Source organism: Myotis nattereri (assembly GCF_964212035.1).
Source record: "Myotis nattereri genome assembly, chromosome: 15".
NCBI classification, from domain to species: domain Eukaryota; kingdom Metazoa; phylum Chordata; class Mammalia; order Chiroptera; family Vespertilionidae; genus Myotis; species Myotis nattereri.
Window position 1 is genome coordinate 3,995,986 of NC_138090.1, and position 18,428 is coordinate 4,014,413.

General features: G+C 44.7%; 1 protein-coding gene across 2 annotated transcripts in view; it reads right to left on the minus strand.

Annotated features, from left to right (window-relative positions):
- TOX3 (TOX high mobility group box family member 3) overlaps nt 1-18,428 on the minus strand; it is a gene marked incomplete at its 3' end in the record, with an annotated part of 102,585 nt that overhangs the window by 21,182 nt on the left and 62,975 nt on the right. For both annotated transcript variants that reach the window (XM_081108548.1, XM_081108549.1), the window contains exons 2-3: nt 11,707-11,772; nt 6,566-6,817 (exon numbers count right to left, since the gene is read on the minus strand). In XM_081108548.1, coding sequence (XP_080964674.1) covers nt 6,566-6,817; nt 11,707-11,772 — 318 coding nt within the window. The remainder of the gene's footprint in view (nt 1-6,565; nt 6,818-11,706; nt 11,773-18,428) is intronic.

The following is an 18,428-nucleotide window of genomic DNA, read 5'->3' on the forward strand; positions in this document are numbered from 1 at the left end:
GCCTCTTATACACAGAAATCAGCCAAGGAGGGAGCGTAGCTGAACATACCTGGTCAAACAGGCTTCCTCCAATCACAAGCCTTATTGTTACTGATGTCAGCTGATGCCATAATTGGAGGTGGAGAGAGCACAGATGCAACAGAGACCGTAGCATTTTGAGCCCATAAAGATGTCAAAAAGTAAAAAGATAAATACTGATAAGCGATGGTCTTACTCTGCAAAATTCAAACTGAATGCAATCAGCTCTGCAAAAGAGCATCCACATAGAGCTGCAGAGAGACAATTTGGACCTCCTCCCACTGAGTGTATGATCAGACAGTGGAGAAAACAGGAAGAACAACTCCTTAAGGTGCCAAAAAAGAAGAAGGCCTTAAGAGGAAAACCAGCAAAAAAAAAAAAAAAAAAAAAAAAAAAGAGGAAAACCAGCAAAATGCTTAAAATATTGATTTCTTAATTTTGGATTAGAAAAGTGGGGGGCGTCTTATACACGGAAAAAACACGGTATTTATTTTAAGCTATGTATGGTAGAAGGTTATTTGCTCTACAAGGAAAGAAGAAAGGCCCTGGTCGGTGTGGCTCAGTTGGTTGAGTATTGTCCTGTACACCGAAAGGTCTGTGCTCCAAAAGGTCTCGAGTTGGATTCCCAGTCGGGACACATATCCAGGTTGCGGGTTCAGTCCCCAATAGGGGTGCATATGGGAGGCAACCGATGGGTGTTTCTTTCTTTATTTTTATTTTTTTATTTTTATTTTTATTTTTTTTATATTTTATTGATTTATTACAGAGAGGAAGGGAGAGAGATAGAGAGTTAGAAACATCGATGAGAGAGAAACATTGATCAGCTGCCTCCTGCACACCCCCTACTGGGGATGTGCCCGCAACCCAGGTACATGCCCTTGACCAGAATTGAACCTGGGACCTTTCAGTCCACAAGCCGACGCTCTATCCACTGAGCCAAACCGGTTTCGGCGGGTGTTTCTTTCTTACATCGATGTTTCTCTCTCTCTTTCCCTCGCCCTTCCTCTCTCTCTAAAATCAATAAAAACATACTTTTTTTAAAAAAATAAAAAGGAAGAAGAAAGGTAGCTTGTAAAAATGTCTGTGGCCTTGTCAAGGTACAGTAACAGTTGCATTCAAGTTGACTTTTGATGATAAGCATCTTTAAAGCAGGAAACAGACTGTGAATTTTTGTAGTACATGGAAGAGACACTGGTGGGTGATCAAGGAAACAATTTTTTTTAAATTTATTTTATTCATTTTTTACAGAGAGGAAGGGAGAAAGAGAGAGAGTTAGAAACATCGATGAGAGAGAAACATCGATCAGCTGCCTCCTGCATACTTTCCACTGGGGATGTGCCAGCAACCAAGGTACATGCCCTTGACTGGAATCGAACCTGGGACCTTTCCGCCCGCAGGCCGACGCTCTATCCACTGAGCCAAACCAGTTAGGGCAAGGAAACACTTTTATAAATGGTATAATCAGTCTCCAATTATTACAAACAATGGATAGCACTTAGTGGGTGCTCAGTAAATATTTTCTGGAAGTTGATACAGTTTTTCAATTTTATAATTTAGACTTTGAACAGATGGGTCCTAGTCCATTCAAACTGCGTTACTCACGTAACTCATGCGTTTGCTACTGGTAACTTATAGTAAAAATACTTTGACCACGACTTGACCAAGAATAAACGTTACTGAAACGATCATTCCATTTGTTTGAGAAATTGTTGGTCGTCCCCCCGCACCCCCATGGCTCAGTAATCACCCTGTGGAATTTCGTTCTGCAGACTCTACTGACGATGGCAACGCACATGTTCATAACAATCATCAGGGCTTGTTTTAATAGAACGTTCCACGCATTAAACACATTAATGACCCATGAAATAACTGTGTTATCTGTAACACATTAAGCAACATTGCTAAAACAAGGTATTAATTGAAAGTCTGCTATTTCTCTTCAAGGGAGAGTTTTCAGAGTCTAGAAATGGCACGCCAGAAATGAAACACAAAATAATTCGACTTCAAAATCAGAGCCTTATACCAAACGACTGTCTGAAACGTAAAAATATCTAACATAAGCCTGATCATTTCAGATGTCTTACTTTGGTGTATTTCCATTTTCTTCTGGTCGTCAAAAATGACATCTGTTTAGATTATGACTTAAGTGTCTTATGAATATTTTAAAAGCTTATCATTTTCTTCTCTGCATGCTCATCTCCTACAGGACTTTTCTCTCTCTTTCTTTCCTTAACAGACACAAAGCGACCATACTCAAATATACCCCCCCTTCACTTCCATCTTTTTCAATTTTCTAATACTATGTTTGATATTACAAGGGCACCCGCGTGGCATTTTTCTATAAACATGTGCTACCACAATTAAATCCAGGGCCCATGCCCGACAGAAAATGTCAGTCCTCCGAACAGGAACTATAATGCATGAAGAAAACGCCGGGGAATTATCAGTGTGTTTTATAAATTCTCTTTGGGGGCGGGGCCTACAAAACATCAGACAAGAGACAATTATTTTACTGTCTGTTCCTTGGCTATCAAAGGGAATTTTGAAATTCATCAAAGCTAACCTTCTGTTATGTACAACAGGCTAAGCTGAAAAGAATGTTAACAAGTTCAATTTTCATTCAATCAGCACTCCTGCTCTCTGAAATGTTTCATTGCAGGAAAGAAATAAAAATAATCTATATGGTAATTATGAGGATGAATCCCCCAGTAACTTTCAGCTACATGAAAGGTCAGTTCTATTCAAGATATTTTATCAGTTCCCTGCACATACTCCTGTCCTGTCATTTTAAATCTGAACAGCATTTTATTTTCCCATTTACAGCTACCTGCAGAATTAAGTACTTAAGCCAAATAAGGGAAAGGGGAGAAAAAAAAAGAATGTTGAATGCTGGCAAAGGCTATAATAGCATAGAGATAAATCGTTCAGCGGCTCTCTCTCAAGCCTCTAGGGCTGTAGATTTTTCTTCTCCTGGTGCACTGTGGGTATTCAAAACTTGTTCAACATGATTTCATTTCATTTCAGGCACTGCCTGAGAAAACTAAATTACAGAATCAATCATACAGAAGGTCAGAGTGAGACTTCATTACAAGTATTGCATGCTTGCATGAATATCTTTCATTTATGACTGACCCAATATGTCACAATAGCTGTCTAGTAAAAATAATCCACTTTCTGAAATTGATGTACTACTGATGTCGATGCTACTCGGCAGGCCGGCAGATTATAGAGAGGTGTTAAAAAAAAAAACCACAAAAGCCCTTTGGCGTGCTGCTTGTAGATTTTGCAGATTGCAATCTTTTGCAGATTAAAATAATTTCCAGATGATCATCTGAACTGGCAATAATGCGTAGAGGTAAGGAATTTTTTTTTTTTTAACCAAAATGTACTGTTGATGTCTACTTGTCAACCGCACGCTGCTTTGGAATACACATACCCACCGCAAGCAAATTGAGGTTTTTCTTTGAAGTCACACATGCACCGACTTTCCATTTTTTCCACAATTTGCTTTTGAATACCAGAGCATCATTTGCATATTCCGAAATGCGAATGCTGATTATTAGACTCATGGTTTGTTTGTTTTTAAGTTTTGTCCTTTTTTATTTATTTTGAATTTGTATTGAATTTATTGGGGTGACATTGGTGAATATAATTATATAGGCTTCAGGTGTACAATTCTATAATGCATCCTCTGCAAACTGTACTGTGTGTTCGTCACCCCAAGTCAAGTCTCCTGCCATGACAATTTATCCCCCCTGTACCCTCTTCTACCTCCCTCGCCCCCATCCCCCACCCCCACCCCCGTCCCCGCTGGTAATCCCCAAACTGTTGTCTGGCCTATGAGTTTTGTTGTGTATGTTGTGTTTGATTTTTGTGGGGTCTTGTTTTTTTGCTTAATGCCCTCACCTTTTCCACCCAGCCTCCAACCCCCCTCCGCTCTGCCAGCTGTCCGCCTGTCCTCTGTATCTCTGAGTCGGCTTCCTTGGAGTCATTCTCCTCGCCCCCTCTTGCTCCTGCTCTGTTTGAAAATGTAACGGCAGACATTCCAGGAAGACAAACCTGTTGTGTTTGTTGCCAACAAAAGCGCACCAATCAGTCATGTGACAAAACGTCACTCTCTTGAAAGGAAAACCAATGGTTTCCTGAAGGAAAGCTGGTGTCATGCAACATCAAGAAGCGGGCTTTGCCTCCTGCAGGATGGTCTTCCCTCACCCCCGCCATCCTCAACAGACAGCCTCTTCATGGGGACACTGACACGTCTGCGTGCACCAGGCATGAACTATCCATGCACCCAGGGACGCCGCATGTGTGATGGAGACGGTATGACGTGCCATTTTCCCGGTGACCTTCCGGGGGGAAATCTCACGGGAGCTGCCGCAGACCATGATGGTGTCACCGGCCCACTGGGTGCCCGGAGGGAGACGGGCGAACCTTGACACAACCTATTTTTTGCCATGCCTTTGGCAATTCCAGATCCGAGTTTATAGGTGAGCACGCCAAGTCATACATAGAACAAAGCCAACGACACATTGTATTCATCATCATTTTGTCTGGGTACATTTTTTTTCCACCACCACCACCCCCTCCCCCAAGATTTGTGATTTAAAACGCCATGACATTTCTTCAAGGTGAAATTCTCCTCGACTTTTCAACAAGATGAGTTTGTTTCCAGCCCAAATAAATATCACCAGGCTGCAGCAAAAACTTCAGACAGGCGCCGGCGAACGGGATGAGGTCCGTGTAAACGCCACGACAGCAGCCCGCCCTCAGCTAATGTACTTATCCTTTTAAAAATCAATGGCATAATTCAGCTGCGTCAGTGATTAGCAATACATCACGAAAGCAGCATTAAAAATTGAGTCCCCTCTCCCGACGCCAGCCCGCGAAAGCACCGCTCTCGAAGTGGATGCGAGTATCATAATTATTTTATGATTCCATCTTTAGTTCTTCCCCATACGGTAAATGCGATTGACCATGAAATGAAATTTCATAGTCAAAATGCCTCCTTTACACTTTTTTTATAGCGGCAATAACAGGCGTGTGGCTTTAAGGGAAGGTAATTCATCAGATGTTTCACGTAAAGGCAGATTCTTCGATTATTAATAATCAATATTTACCAATTTCATAGAGTACACATGGTAGCACGCACTATAGGGTCTTTTAACTATTTCCGGGGCTTGACTGAGCCTCGCTGAGCATCTATGAATAATGGGGAGCCCTGGCTAACTCCCTTGGGGACCAAACACCCTCTTTATTACTTCCCAGGCTCAACATGGCAAGCCTGACGGTGGAGGAAGAGACATCCGGGACCCTCTTCCTGGGTCAAAGGGACATAAATGTCAGGAAGTCCACAGGAAACAATTCTTTGCGATGGCGGGGAACATTTATGAATAGTTAATGACCCTTTCCAGACTGTTGGCTACGGTCTTTTCCAACAAAAAAAAAAAAGTAAAAATTAAGAAAAAAAAACACCCTGATGTTCAGCTCCAGCACAAAAGATCACAGGCAAAGAAAATTATTCGGCCGCAATGCTATTTGGGAAAGTAATCTTATATTTCCGAGAGCACGCTGATTCTCCGCACCCTAATCCACTCCGTACTTTGCAATTGTCTGTTGTTATCTGGGGAATTAACCAGGAACCCGGTAAACATCATCGGCCAGGGTCCTGACGTGCAGAGAAATATGTCAACAGGCGCGAGGATCTGTGTCTTTGTTATACCAACACATCTGTTTCATTTTATCAGGGTTTTTAAAAAAGGCCTTCTAAACGATTCATCTTGTTTGAAAATGCCTGCTTAGTACCTCACCTAGACAGACACAAATGCTTTATGTCCTATGGTGAAGAAAAAAAAAAAAATCTAAATCCCAGCCGAAGAGTTTAAAATACTTAAGGAGATTTTCCTCTGGCGATTGCCGACTATAATTGCTCACTAAGAAAAATAGAACCAAAGCGATTGCATTAGCAATCTCGGCTCTCTGGAGTGCCTTATGCCATGTTTATGACAATAAATAACACAATTAGGTATATTTCCCACAATAACCGAATCTATAATTTCCTCTGCCGGTTAGAAGCGATGATTCTTTTCCCCTTTCTCTGTATCTCGGTTGGATATTTCGTTTGAGGTAGGAGCAGACCGTGTATCATAAACGTGGTGTGATAAACCCACCGAATGCTAAAGACCCAGGCACTTGGTAAGGGCAACCATTTCTCAACTCCCGCCTGGGCAACCTTGCAACTCAAGTCCATCTCTCTGCTAAACCCAAGGCCGGGGAAGATGGCCTGCTTCCAAATCCATGAACCTGACTTTTAAAACATCCTTTCAAATCAGAAAGATCTTGTGGGAACGCCCGCTTTCCTCTGTGACGATCAACCAACCCCGTGCCCTCTTGCCAATACCAGAGATTGATCTGGTTTCGGTGTCCACAGGCGGAAGGAGAAACAATCCATGTGTCCCCCCAGAAGACAGAACATGGACCTCAGAGCTTCGCCAGGAGAACCACAGAGGATTAAAAATAAAAACGTCCAAGCAATCAGCTTGCTGCCTACCATGTGCGACCCACTGCTGTGGAGCACGCCGTCTTGTTCCACGAGATTTCTTGAGATGGTGATGGACGGAAGATCCAGGCTCTGAGGGGGGAACTGGGGTGTGAATTCGCTGCCCTGGGAGGGCAAGGTGTCGCTGAGGCCTTGAAAGGGCAGGAGCACATCGGGGATGCCCAGGGCGGGGTCCGACTCTGGGGGAGGCGTGATTGGGGGGATCTCAAACTCCTCATCCCCGAGACTTGGTGTGTGGAATGTCTGCAAAACAAAAGGAAACAAGACACAGATATTTCCACACTCCGTTCTTATATCGTTATTTCTCCCTGGAGAGAAGCAGCAAGGTTTTTGCATGAAAACGACTCCACAGCGAGGCCAAATATTTATTTCTCCAATGGAAACATCTTAAGCACAGATTTCCACATAGAAAGTTTTGCTGATCATTCTGATTAAAGATTTAAGTCTCATTATCATATGGTTTTAATGGAGTATCCGTATTAACAGTTTTTTAATGCGTACTTAATTAGCAGCATCTGTCTTTGTTGTTAGTTGGAGCAGCAGCGACATTAGGTTTGGCTATATAACAAATTGCCACTTTATTGATATGTTAGTGAAACAGCTCAAACCGCTCCCATTACACACATGCTTCGTAAAACGCTGACGATTTTGTGGTGCACACACACACACACACACACACACACACCCCCCACACACGAATCCAGCAGCGAACATTACACATACTTACTCCCTGTCACAACATATCAAACAAGTCATATTAAATTTGTGGTTTGCTTTTTCAACTTCCTTATTGATATATTCCCAAGGGCAAAAACAAACAAACAAAAAACACACACACAAAAAATGCTTCTATGGGAATTATTACTGTTTTGTCCTACAACGTTTTACATTAAGGACTTTCTTCAGATCATCTCTTAAAATGTTCCAGTGCTTTCATTTAAATAATATGAAGAGTTACTTCCTTTGCTCTGAAGACTTTGATAGGTATTTATCAGAACATTTTCTGCCAGCCTTCTACTTTTAAAAACCATCTATAGAATGAACATAGCGATATATGGATTAGAGATATACTATTTCCATTGGGGTTGCTCACTGAGATGAGTGTTAGTTCTCAAGACCTAAGAGTAAATACTGCACTGCTTTCTTCCATGCTACTTAGATTCTTAAAGATGGTGTTATAAACTACGGCCTTTTGATGTAATTCAGGACGAACCACCTTTCTTAAACTTGACCTTGGATTGGGGGTAAGGAGGGTGGTCCTGGTTAGAAGGTTATTTTGGCTAGAGTGTGAAGAGGTTGTGTGGCCACTCAGATTTTTTTTAATCCTCAACTCAGAGGGTCCAATTTACAGTCTATTTATTATTAATAACATTTTTGAAGAGTGAACTGATGCAAGATCGTTTGAATCTGCCCTAATTGGTTAAGAGAACTCATTTCGAGCTGAAAATCACCATTATTCAAAGTAGGAATTGATAATATAATTTAACAGCCACTTGAGAGAAAATAGAAACAAAATGAAGGGGGTGGGCGGGGGGAGCACCACGTTCCTTGCATACAGAACCGGTCAACTGTGGTTTTAATCTCACCAGAAACAAACAGGTCACAAGACAAGGGAGTTGCATGGCAGACCATCGCACAGCTCGAGGTCCTTTGTAGATTCAATAGACGAAAAACTTTATTGCACAGTAACACATTTGAAAGCTAGGATGAGACGATTAGATTTTCTGACATATTTGTTCGAATAATGACCCCGCAAAGAGGTTGATTGCTTACGCTGGTACCGAGTTCTCAAACACAAAGGGATGCGTTGGCCGCGAATGTGGTTGGCTGATGAATGCCGCCCTATGGCTGCCTTTGCTGTTATTTTGGCACTAATGTGGTGCAGTAACAGATGCAACTGTAATTTGTGACTCATTTGCTACCCCATTACTGCTTAATGAAATCTAACATATCACATTAACAATACGGATAAACACTCATTCTTGATATGTGGCATTTGGCTGTTTTCATTACCACTGTAATTAACACTTGAAATATTATTTCAATAAATATTTGAAGTGCTTTAAACATGGTCAGGGTAATCATGACACAGACCGAAAACGCGCAGCCAATGTGTGAATTTCACACTCAGGGCATCCTGGTCCCCACGGGGTTAGCTCTGGGGGGTTGGTTGGGGGCACAGTTTGGACTTGACTGCACCAAACCTAAAGGCTTCCTGAATTAGTCTGCGCTCACTAAAATGTAAAAAACAACAACAAAAACAAATACATTTACTTTTAATGTAGTGATGGGGAGATGAGGCACAGGCTATAATGTAGTGCATTAACATTTACTCAGGCTTTATTTTTTGGTTCCAAAAAAAAAGAAAGATGTTCTGGGAAATCGTTACTTAAGATTGCCTCCTAAACTCGAACATAAGCACATCTTACGCTAGGCAGTCAAAATTAAGGAGGTTTTCATTTTTATTTTTGCTAAGGAATATGAGATGTCATATATACTAGTATATATATAATGTCGTCACAGTATAATTTTACAAAAGACAAGATAATTTTTAGGTAGAATGTAGTATACTACTTACTATATCATAAACCTAATAAAACCATACAATGAAATTATATTACAGTGCACAACCAAGAAAATGCTAGAATCTTCCACCACTTTTAAAGAGAAGTAATACATTAGATACAGTGGTGAGCATTCCTTAGAGAAAAACATAACAAAAGCTGGTTATCTGAGATTATAAAAGTAACCATGTACCACACACACACACACACACACACACACACACACACACACACACACACAGTTACTGACTTTTAGACACTCTGCCTTCTGCCCGAGATCAGATTAGTCATATCGGAGTTTCGATGATGACTTCTTAGAGATATTGACTTTTCAGTGTTTACCTTGAACATGTTTAAGGAGTGCGTACATGGTTAAATACCATCTGTACTGAAATGCTCAAAACATTTGTTCCTTTTGATAAAAATGCAAATCTAGAGAACTGTTGTATCAACACATAACAGCCGATGTCTGACACGGTGAATTATCACAGCTGGAATTAAATTGTCTCCGCGCAGCTGCTGCCAGTGGCGCTTTCATCAATGTTTGATTCAAATGGACGGAAAAAAAATCCTGCAGAATGAAGCTTCGTGTTGTCCGTACAGATGGGGCTTGTGTTCATTATCACAAACAACCCGGCAGCCAGTGCCAAACGCTGTTCCCTCATCGGGGCTGTCTTCTGGGCGAGAGAGAGGATGGTCACCCTAAAAAGGGACTCGTCTACAATCACCCTTAAATCTGGGTTCCCCGTTTTTTTCCTAATCATTTCTCCAGGTTCACTTCTTTCATGCTGGGTGCTTCCCTGGACCAAGATTCCTGGCGAAGCCATTATGCTTTGCATCCTCCGGGGGGAAGTGGTAAAGCTCGTTCCGTTTCCTATATTTGAATATATTTGGAAGATGAAGACTTTTTATTGCAGGAACTGCCAAGTGGCTCCATTTGGACCAATTTCACTGTTTTAGCTCATTTACATGAGCTAAGATCTGGAAATCGCCCACGTGCCCATCGGTAGATGAGTGGATAAAAAGCTGTGGTACATTTATGCTGTGGAATACTATGCTGCTATGAAAAAGAAGGATCTCTCACCCTTTGAGGCAGCATGGAGGGACCTGGAGAATATGATGCTAAGCGAAATAAGCCAGTCAGAGAAAGACAAATATCACATGATCTCACTTACATGTGGAATCTAATGAAGAAAATAAACTGATACACAAAATAGATCCAGAGACATGGAAGCATGGAACAGGCTGTGGAATCTCAGAGGGAAGGGGGGCGGGGGGGCTGGCTGGCTGGGTGGGAAGAGATCAACCAAAGAACTTGTGTGCATATATGCATCACCCATGGACTCACACAATGGGGTGGTAAGGCCTGAGCTGGGGGGTGGGGTGGGGGAGGGGGCAGGCTAGAAGGGATCAATGGGGGGGGGAAAGGGGGGCATACATAATACTTTCAACGATAAAGATATAGCTAAAACAAATAAAATAAAACCTTAAATCTCACTGCCTACCATTTTTAGGAAACTATTTCCTTGACCTAATCAAGATAGAAGTTTTTCCGGAGGGCAGACCAATGGGACTAGACAGCAGCCCTAAGTCAGTAAGACAGCGATTCGATAACAACAGCAACAAAAAGGTGTGTGTTCCATTTGCACCAGTAAACCCTACGCAAACCCACAGTCCGTGTGCTGCTGCCTGTACATGCCATCCTTCAGCTTTCCCGGCTCTGGCCAAGTCTGGGAATTGGATTCTTTTAATTCACATCTAAGCCTACCCATACCATCAATATTTACTGAGCGCCTACTATGCGCCAGGCACTGTGCTAGGCGGTGGGGATCTGACAAAAAAACCAACACACTCATTTCACATCCCTCCCACCGAAGACCCAAGAAACAACCATACTGTCTGCCACATCCTTTCCCAGAACGTGGCAACTTCATGAAGTCATCCTCAGAGCTGTGTGAAGTTGAAATACTTTCATTTTAAACACGTTTTTCATTGATTTTTAGAGGAAGAGGAAGGGAGAGGGATAGAGAGGGAGAAACATCATGAGAGAGAAACATTGATCAGCTGCCTCCTGCACGCCCCCTACTGGAGATGGAGCCCTCAACCCCAGGCATGTGCCCTGACCGGGAATCAAACCAGCAACCTCTTGGCTCATAGGTCGACGTTCAACCACTGAACCACGCTGGCCAGGTAAATATATTGTCTATCAAAAGTCACTTCCATCCTAGTTTCCAAAATAACCACTTGTCTGCTTAGGTATCAACACAGGGTGCATAGCTAGCTTTCATATCCTTCCTCACATATCTCCTTTTGTCTGCCTCTGTATTTCTTTTCATCAAGAGATGTGTGTGCGTGGCGCACGTTCTCAACAGCCTTGGACGAGTGAGAGACACCTGTCAGGCTATTTTCTTCTCCGATAGGGTTTTCTCATTTCTTCTCCTACGCGGTTGCCTCGTGCCACATGAGAGAGAGATAAATTCACTACTTCCCTTTCCCCTTCCAGCCTCGTAAATGACCCAAATGGCACACACACACACCGTGGACAGACACACGAAGGCAGACACCTACCTCGCTGGCCGCAAAGAAAGCGTTGCTTGCCTCGGCCATGTTCATGTAGTTACTGTTATTCCCAAACTGGAAGAGAGCAGATTGTCTGGGGTTAGTGCACAGCCTGGCAGCGGACACTGGTGGTGCCCTAATGCTGGGCGGGATTTGGGAAGAATGCGATGCCGGGGTTCGGAGAGGACGGAGGGGGTTTCCTCGGGGCGAAGGGGAACCGGGTGGTACCCTGGCAGCTGGCTCCCGCCGGAAAATAAAGCACAGAGTTCCGCGAACTTGACCATCCCCAGAAAAGAGCGTTGTTTCTCATCGAGACTCATCACGAAGGGAGGCCATCACACACCTTCCCCCACCAGCCAGGGCCTTTGTCAGAGGTTAGAGCAGCCATGGGCCAGATCCGGCCCGTTTGAAATGAATAAAACTAAAAAAAAAAAAAAAAAAAGACCGTCCCCTTTTATGTAATGATGTTTACTTTGAATTTATATTAGTTCACACAAACACTCCATCCATGCTTTTGTTCTGGCCCTCCGGTGCAGTTTAAGAACCCATTGTGGCCCTCGAGTCAAAAAGTTTGCCCACCCCTGGGTTAGAAAGCAAAGAGTGTTTCCCCCCCCAAAAAAACACCTTGACACATGTTTAAGACACATGGGGATTTCACAGCTTTACTTTCCCAGAACAGATGTCACAAGTGTGGGTAGGCTTAGATGTGAATTAAAAGAATCCAATTCCCAGGACTCAAAATTCTATTTTCTAGCGAATGGGGTGTGGTGTGAATATCAATAAATAATCAGACCAAAGACTTTATTTTTTTTCAAATCTCCAGGGTTTCAAGCCCTATCTCCAGCCATCGGAGCTGTTGAAAAGGGTGATATTTAATCTCTCAATGTAACATTAAGTGCAAAGAGGTTTAAAAAATAAGCAGGATCCCATGAACACAGCAATTTTTCTTTAATTCCCTCACACAATGGCCCATTCAGACCATCACAAATAAGACGGTATCCGCATTTCAGACGTAAGCTCTTTACTTCTCCAGACCTGCTATCAAAATGTAAAAAAGTTGGATTTGGGCAGAAATGGGTTTTCGGGTCCGGATGGTAGAAGCGGGGCGTCTGGTGGCCTTAAACATCCTGTGAACGGCCTGGGGAGGTGGAAAGAGCCTGTGGGCATGATTCGCCGCCGTTATATTATTTTCGTGATTTTTACATGGTGAAAGGATGCCCGCCTTTTTACAAAGTGTATGATTTCCTTCCTTTCATGCATTAAATAACACGGAGGTTTGGTCTCCAAAGGGTGAGATGTGTATATTCCTTCCATTCTCTGAGGCCGTGGTTCTCCACCTCCCTATCACCGCGCCCCTTTAACACAGTTCCTCATGGTGTGGTGACCCCCAACCATAACATTATTTTCGTGGCTACTTCATCACTGTCATGTTGCTACTGTTACGAATCGTCATGTGAATATCTGATATGCAGGATGTATTTTCGTGGTTACAAATTGAACATAAGTAAAGCATAGTGATGAATCACCAAAACAATATGTAATTATATATGTGTTTTCCGATGGTCTTAGGCAACCCCTGTGAAAGAGTCGTTCGACCCCCAAAGGGGTCGCGACCCACAGGTTGAGAACCACTGCTCTAATGTAAACAGAGCTAGTAATTATTTGAAGCAGAAGGCACAATTTTCCCAAGGAGAGGGAAGGGAGAGGGAGGGAGGGGGAAGGGAGGGAGGGAGGGGATAAATAGAACACAGAAATGGAAGACCCACATAAATCCTCTCCATACACCCATAACACTTTTCTCCAGGGGGGCTCTCAGCCCCTGACTCTGAGCCTGTGACTCCTGCTCAGAAGGGACTGGCAGGCTGCACTTCATCACGTCGGGGATCCACGAACTAAGCAGGACGTATACCAAAGACCCTCATGGTTCCGGAGCGCTGCTAGGGTCCCCGGATGCACAATGCACCCTGCAAAGGGACACCTCCATACACCCTCACAAAAGGAGCCCTCGCGTCCATTTGGACAAATACCTTTACAAGGATTTTCCCGCAAGATGTATGGGTTCGCGCTTCAGAAAGGCCTTTATCCGGCCTCTCGGGAGGCTGGGGACACCAGAAATAAAGGCAGACCGGCCTTCCAACAATCAAGGTGTGTGCGTTCAGTAGGCAGGGGATTTTTGGTACGTCCATCATACCTCAATAAAACGGCTTCCAATAATTTAAAAGTTTTGGGGTAGAAAAGCACGTGAGTGGGTGCATACACACACACACACACACACACACACTTTGCCCATGTTTCTAGGATGTTAAAAATATGCAAGAAAAGGTATAGTTTCTGCACTGGAATTCTTGATGAGTCAATGATCTCAGAATTAAAATCTTGGGTCCCCATTCCGCATGTTCTTTATATAAATATTTACGAGAACTTGGGTCACGATGGGTGTATTCCACGCACCAATCCTGGCTCCCCAAACAGCCTACAGAACCCACTCTCACGTGATTTAAATGAAGGTTTTGTGGGAGCATTAGAAATCCATTTACAGCAAACAGCTCATTATCCCAGAGTATTTTTTTTTTAAGATTAAACTCACTTATTATCTAATAGCACCTAAAACAACACAGAAAAAAATAAAATGGCTATTAAACAAAGGGCCCAAACAACTCAAAAAACAAATTAAGCTCCGAGTGAAATAAGAACTGGGTTAGAAATCCTCCCCTGAACAGTTAGCGAGCGAATGTAATTACTGCAGGAACTACAGCTAATCAGCTGTGAATTGTCTCCATTAATTAGCATCTGCCCCGGAGAAAGGAGGAAGCCCAGCAGCCAGGCCAGCACCTCCAGGAGGATGAGGCAGGGGCTGGCGGCCCTGGCGCTGCCTGGAGTCGAGCAGGTGGCTCCGTGGCCCAGGTAACTGGCAAAGCTGGCACCTGAAGCACCGCCTACCACAGGGCACGCCCCGCGTAGCTTCTGCGCCTATGCAAGGCCTCCACCGGTGGCTTTTAACTTGGCAACACTTGCCCATCCGGCAGGAACACTCATCAGCCATTTCATACCGAAGCAAAGGTCTCTACGCTGTTTGGGGTAACATATCTCCTCCACAAAGATGGCTTCAAAGGCTGACAGGTGACAGGCAACGGTCTTCCTCCTGCCCAGGTGGCCGGGCCGCTGGTGCAGGGCGGGAGGGTCGTCAGACAAAACAGTGGACACCCAGCCTGGCCGGCGTGGCTCAGTGGGTGAGTGTCGACCTATTAAACCAGGAGGTCCGGGTTCGATTCCCAGTCAGGGCACATGCCCAGGTTGTGAGCTTGATCCCCAGTGTGGGGTGTGTGGGAGGCAGCCGATCCATGATTCTCTCTCATCACTGATGTTTCTCTCTCTCTCTCTCCCTCTCCCTTCCTCTCTGAAATCAATAAAAATATATTTAAAAAATAATTTTTTTAAAAAAAAAGTACAGTTTTGCTCAGTGGATAGAGCGTCGGCCTGTGGATTGAAGGGTCCCAGGTTCGATCCAGGTCAAGGGCACATGCTGGGGTTGCGGGCTCGATCCCCAGGAGGGGGCGTGCAGGAGATAGCCAGTCAATGGTTCTCTCATCATTGATGTTTCTATCTCTCTGTCCCTGTCCCTTCCTCTCAGAAATAAAAAAATATTTAAAAGTCTTTTTCTTAAAAAATGAAAAGAAAAACAAAACAAAACAGGAAACCCCGTTAAACTTGACTTTCAAATTAACAACATTTAAAAAAAAATAAAGTATAAGTATGTCCCATTCACTATTTGGGATATATTTATTTATACTAAAAACTTGATTCTCTCTTTGTAGTATCAGACTTAGCTGGGTATTGTGTATTTTTATTTGTGAAATCTGACCACCCTACTGTGGGATGGGGGTGGCCTGCTGAGGCAGGAAGGGCTGTCCTCCTCGTGTGACCTACCTGACCTAGTGATGCTAGTGTAGTCTTATTTATTTTATTTTTAAAATACGACCTATGGATCCTACTTGCCTTGTTTGTGTAAGAACAGATCTGATGCTTCAAGAAAAAGCGCCTCTGGGGGCCAGGCCTTTAATATAATGACCTCAGGAAAATTAACTTCAACTAAATTGTGTGCAATTAGATTTATGATCTAAGAGACAGTGGCAATGGTAAACACATTATATCACAAAGAATCCAGGGCCCCTGAGGGAGGACGGGCCCCTCACTGCGCTCACCACCGACACCCCCAGAACAACAATGCCTGGCATATTCAACACACCCCACGATGTACTGGAGGGAGGGAGGGAGGGAGGGAGGGAGGGAGGGAGGGAGAGAGAAACCCTACTTTCACTTCAGTGCCTCATAATGAGAGTGATGATCATGATCATGATGACCACCATCACCATCACGATGTGTTTGCCCAGTAAAGCCTTTTCTCCACACGTTACTGAACCTTCCTAAGTGCAACGAAACGTAATTTATTTCCCCCAACAACCAGTCAGATGCACATCATTCCTCTCCCCATTTTATCGATGAACAAACTGAGGCTTCTGAGGGTCAGCCTACGGGCCCCATGGGAGGCAAGCACAGAAGCGGGACGTCCATCCTGCCTCACAATCTGTCTCGCTGCGAGTCCAATATCCATAGCAACATGAGTATTTCACTCCCCGATCAAGTCCATTCTGAAACCTATCCACCTCGTCGCACCCAAAGCTAGAATTTCCCAGCGGGTATTGCAAGTACCCAAGTGCGGTAAAATGCTCGCGAAGAGGGTTCCCCTGTCCTGTGCGTGTGTGCAAGGCTGCAGACCCCTGCCCTCTCCGATGACTCCCAAGACCAGCTCCAACGTTAAAGGCCCTGAGAAGTCCTGCAGCTAATTCCTCCAGGCACCACCAGGTACTGTGCTCCGCACGGGAGACAACCTGGGGAAGATGATGAGGCTCCCACTTGGACGGAGCGCGCACGTTTCTTAAGGGTGAGACAGTAACGCCCTCCCCACCCAAAGTATTTCCCCGGTGGAACGCTTCCGCCTTTTGTTTCCCCCACAGCACCCCGTGGGAACACGCTTTGGGAAGCCTGGTTCCAAACGCTTTCCTGGCGACATGCTTTTCTTTTCCCCGAAGCCCTATGAAAGCGAGGAGTTTCATTTTGTCCAACGGTAAAAAGGTGATGCATTTTGCAAAGCAACTAAACAAGAACTTCTAGATTAAGCGCTGTGAGTCACCTGAATTTGGCCTTATTTTCCAGCCTTTGTAGATGGTAACTCCCACTGTTGTTCCTTCAGATGTCTCCTGCTCAACCATGTAAGTTGCTCTAGGAGATGTGAAGAGTCAAGACAAAATACTTCAAATAAACTAAATGACCATCAGGTAAAACGGAGAGTTAACTACTCCAAAGAGTATATGAAAACATGATGATGCCCTGGACGGTGTTGCTCAATGGTTAGAGAATCAGCCCACAGGTCGTAGGGTCATGGGTTCAATTCCCAGTCAAGGGCACATACCTGGGCTGCAGGTTTGATCCCTGGGCCCAAGTCAGGGCATGTGCAGAAGGTAACCAATGAATGTGTCCCTCTCACACTGAGGTTTCTCTCTCTCATTCTCCTCTTCCCTCTCTCCCTTCTACTCTCTCTTAAAAAAACACATTATGAAAGCAATAGGAATATATAGATAACACATATATATATGTGGGCAATGGTCACGGAGAGGCAGGGGCGTTGCTGGGGTCCTTTCCACTCTGATAGGCTCTGATGGATGCGATCCCCGCAGATACAGTCCCTGCCGATACATCACACGGCGGAGCTAAAGTGCTCGGCCTACTTCTGTATCTTCATACTTGCACAAAAGAGCATCTTCCTTGTAGTTGAAGGCAGGTTTCCTTTCTCTGGCTGACGAGTACCTACAGCTTCAGCAAATACCATGGATGAAGGGCATGAATGAAAAGGAAGTACTGTAGGATTTTCTAACGAATGCACTGAACATCCCTGTGCTCTTGGGCTGGCTAACCGTGCGAAGGGCCACAGCACATGCGTGGCTTCGGCGAAGTCTAGCCGGGCCAGCTCCAGGCGTGGGAGAGCGTGGAGCGGCACCGGCAATAACCCATCTGTAACCCGTGACGGACACTGCAGCCCGAGGAGTCCGCGCAGCATCATTCTCGCTGGAATGGTTTTGACAGCCACGTGAAGAGGTGCACAGGCTTCTAAGAAAGCAGCATGAACCACAGGGCGTCACAGCAGCTAAATGGCATACATTTAATCCTCAAAAATAAAAAAAAAGATAATCCTGCGAACTCTCTCTTCCTTCCCCCGCTAGACTTGTAAGCAGACACCCTCCAAGGGGACGCCTCGGCGGGGGCATCTGTCAGGCTGCGCACACAAATGAACGGTGCCACCCCGGGGTCAACTGTGCCAGGCGTGGTCCCGTGGCGGGGAAGGCGGTGCCGCGAAGTGCACACACCCTCCCGGGCCCTGTGAGCGACCCGTGGGAAAGAACTTCCCGCAGGTGGTCAGCTGTGGGCCACCGTCAGCAGGGATGGAATCCGTTCCACGATCTAGATCCCCAAGGCGAGCACGAGCCCAGGGTGGCCGATGAGAACACGTAACACCGAGGGTTACGAGGAGGGGACCGAGACCCCCATCAGGAAACCAAGAATGACTTCAGCGCATAAAGACCAAAGGGCAGGGAGGGGCTCCCAGGAATATCTAGAAACAAAGACACGCAAGCAGTGAACACCGAGAACACACACACACACACACACACACACAC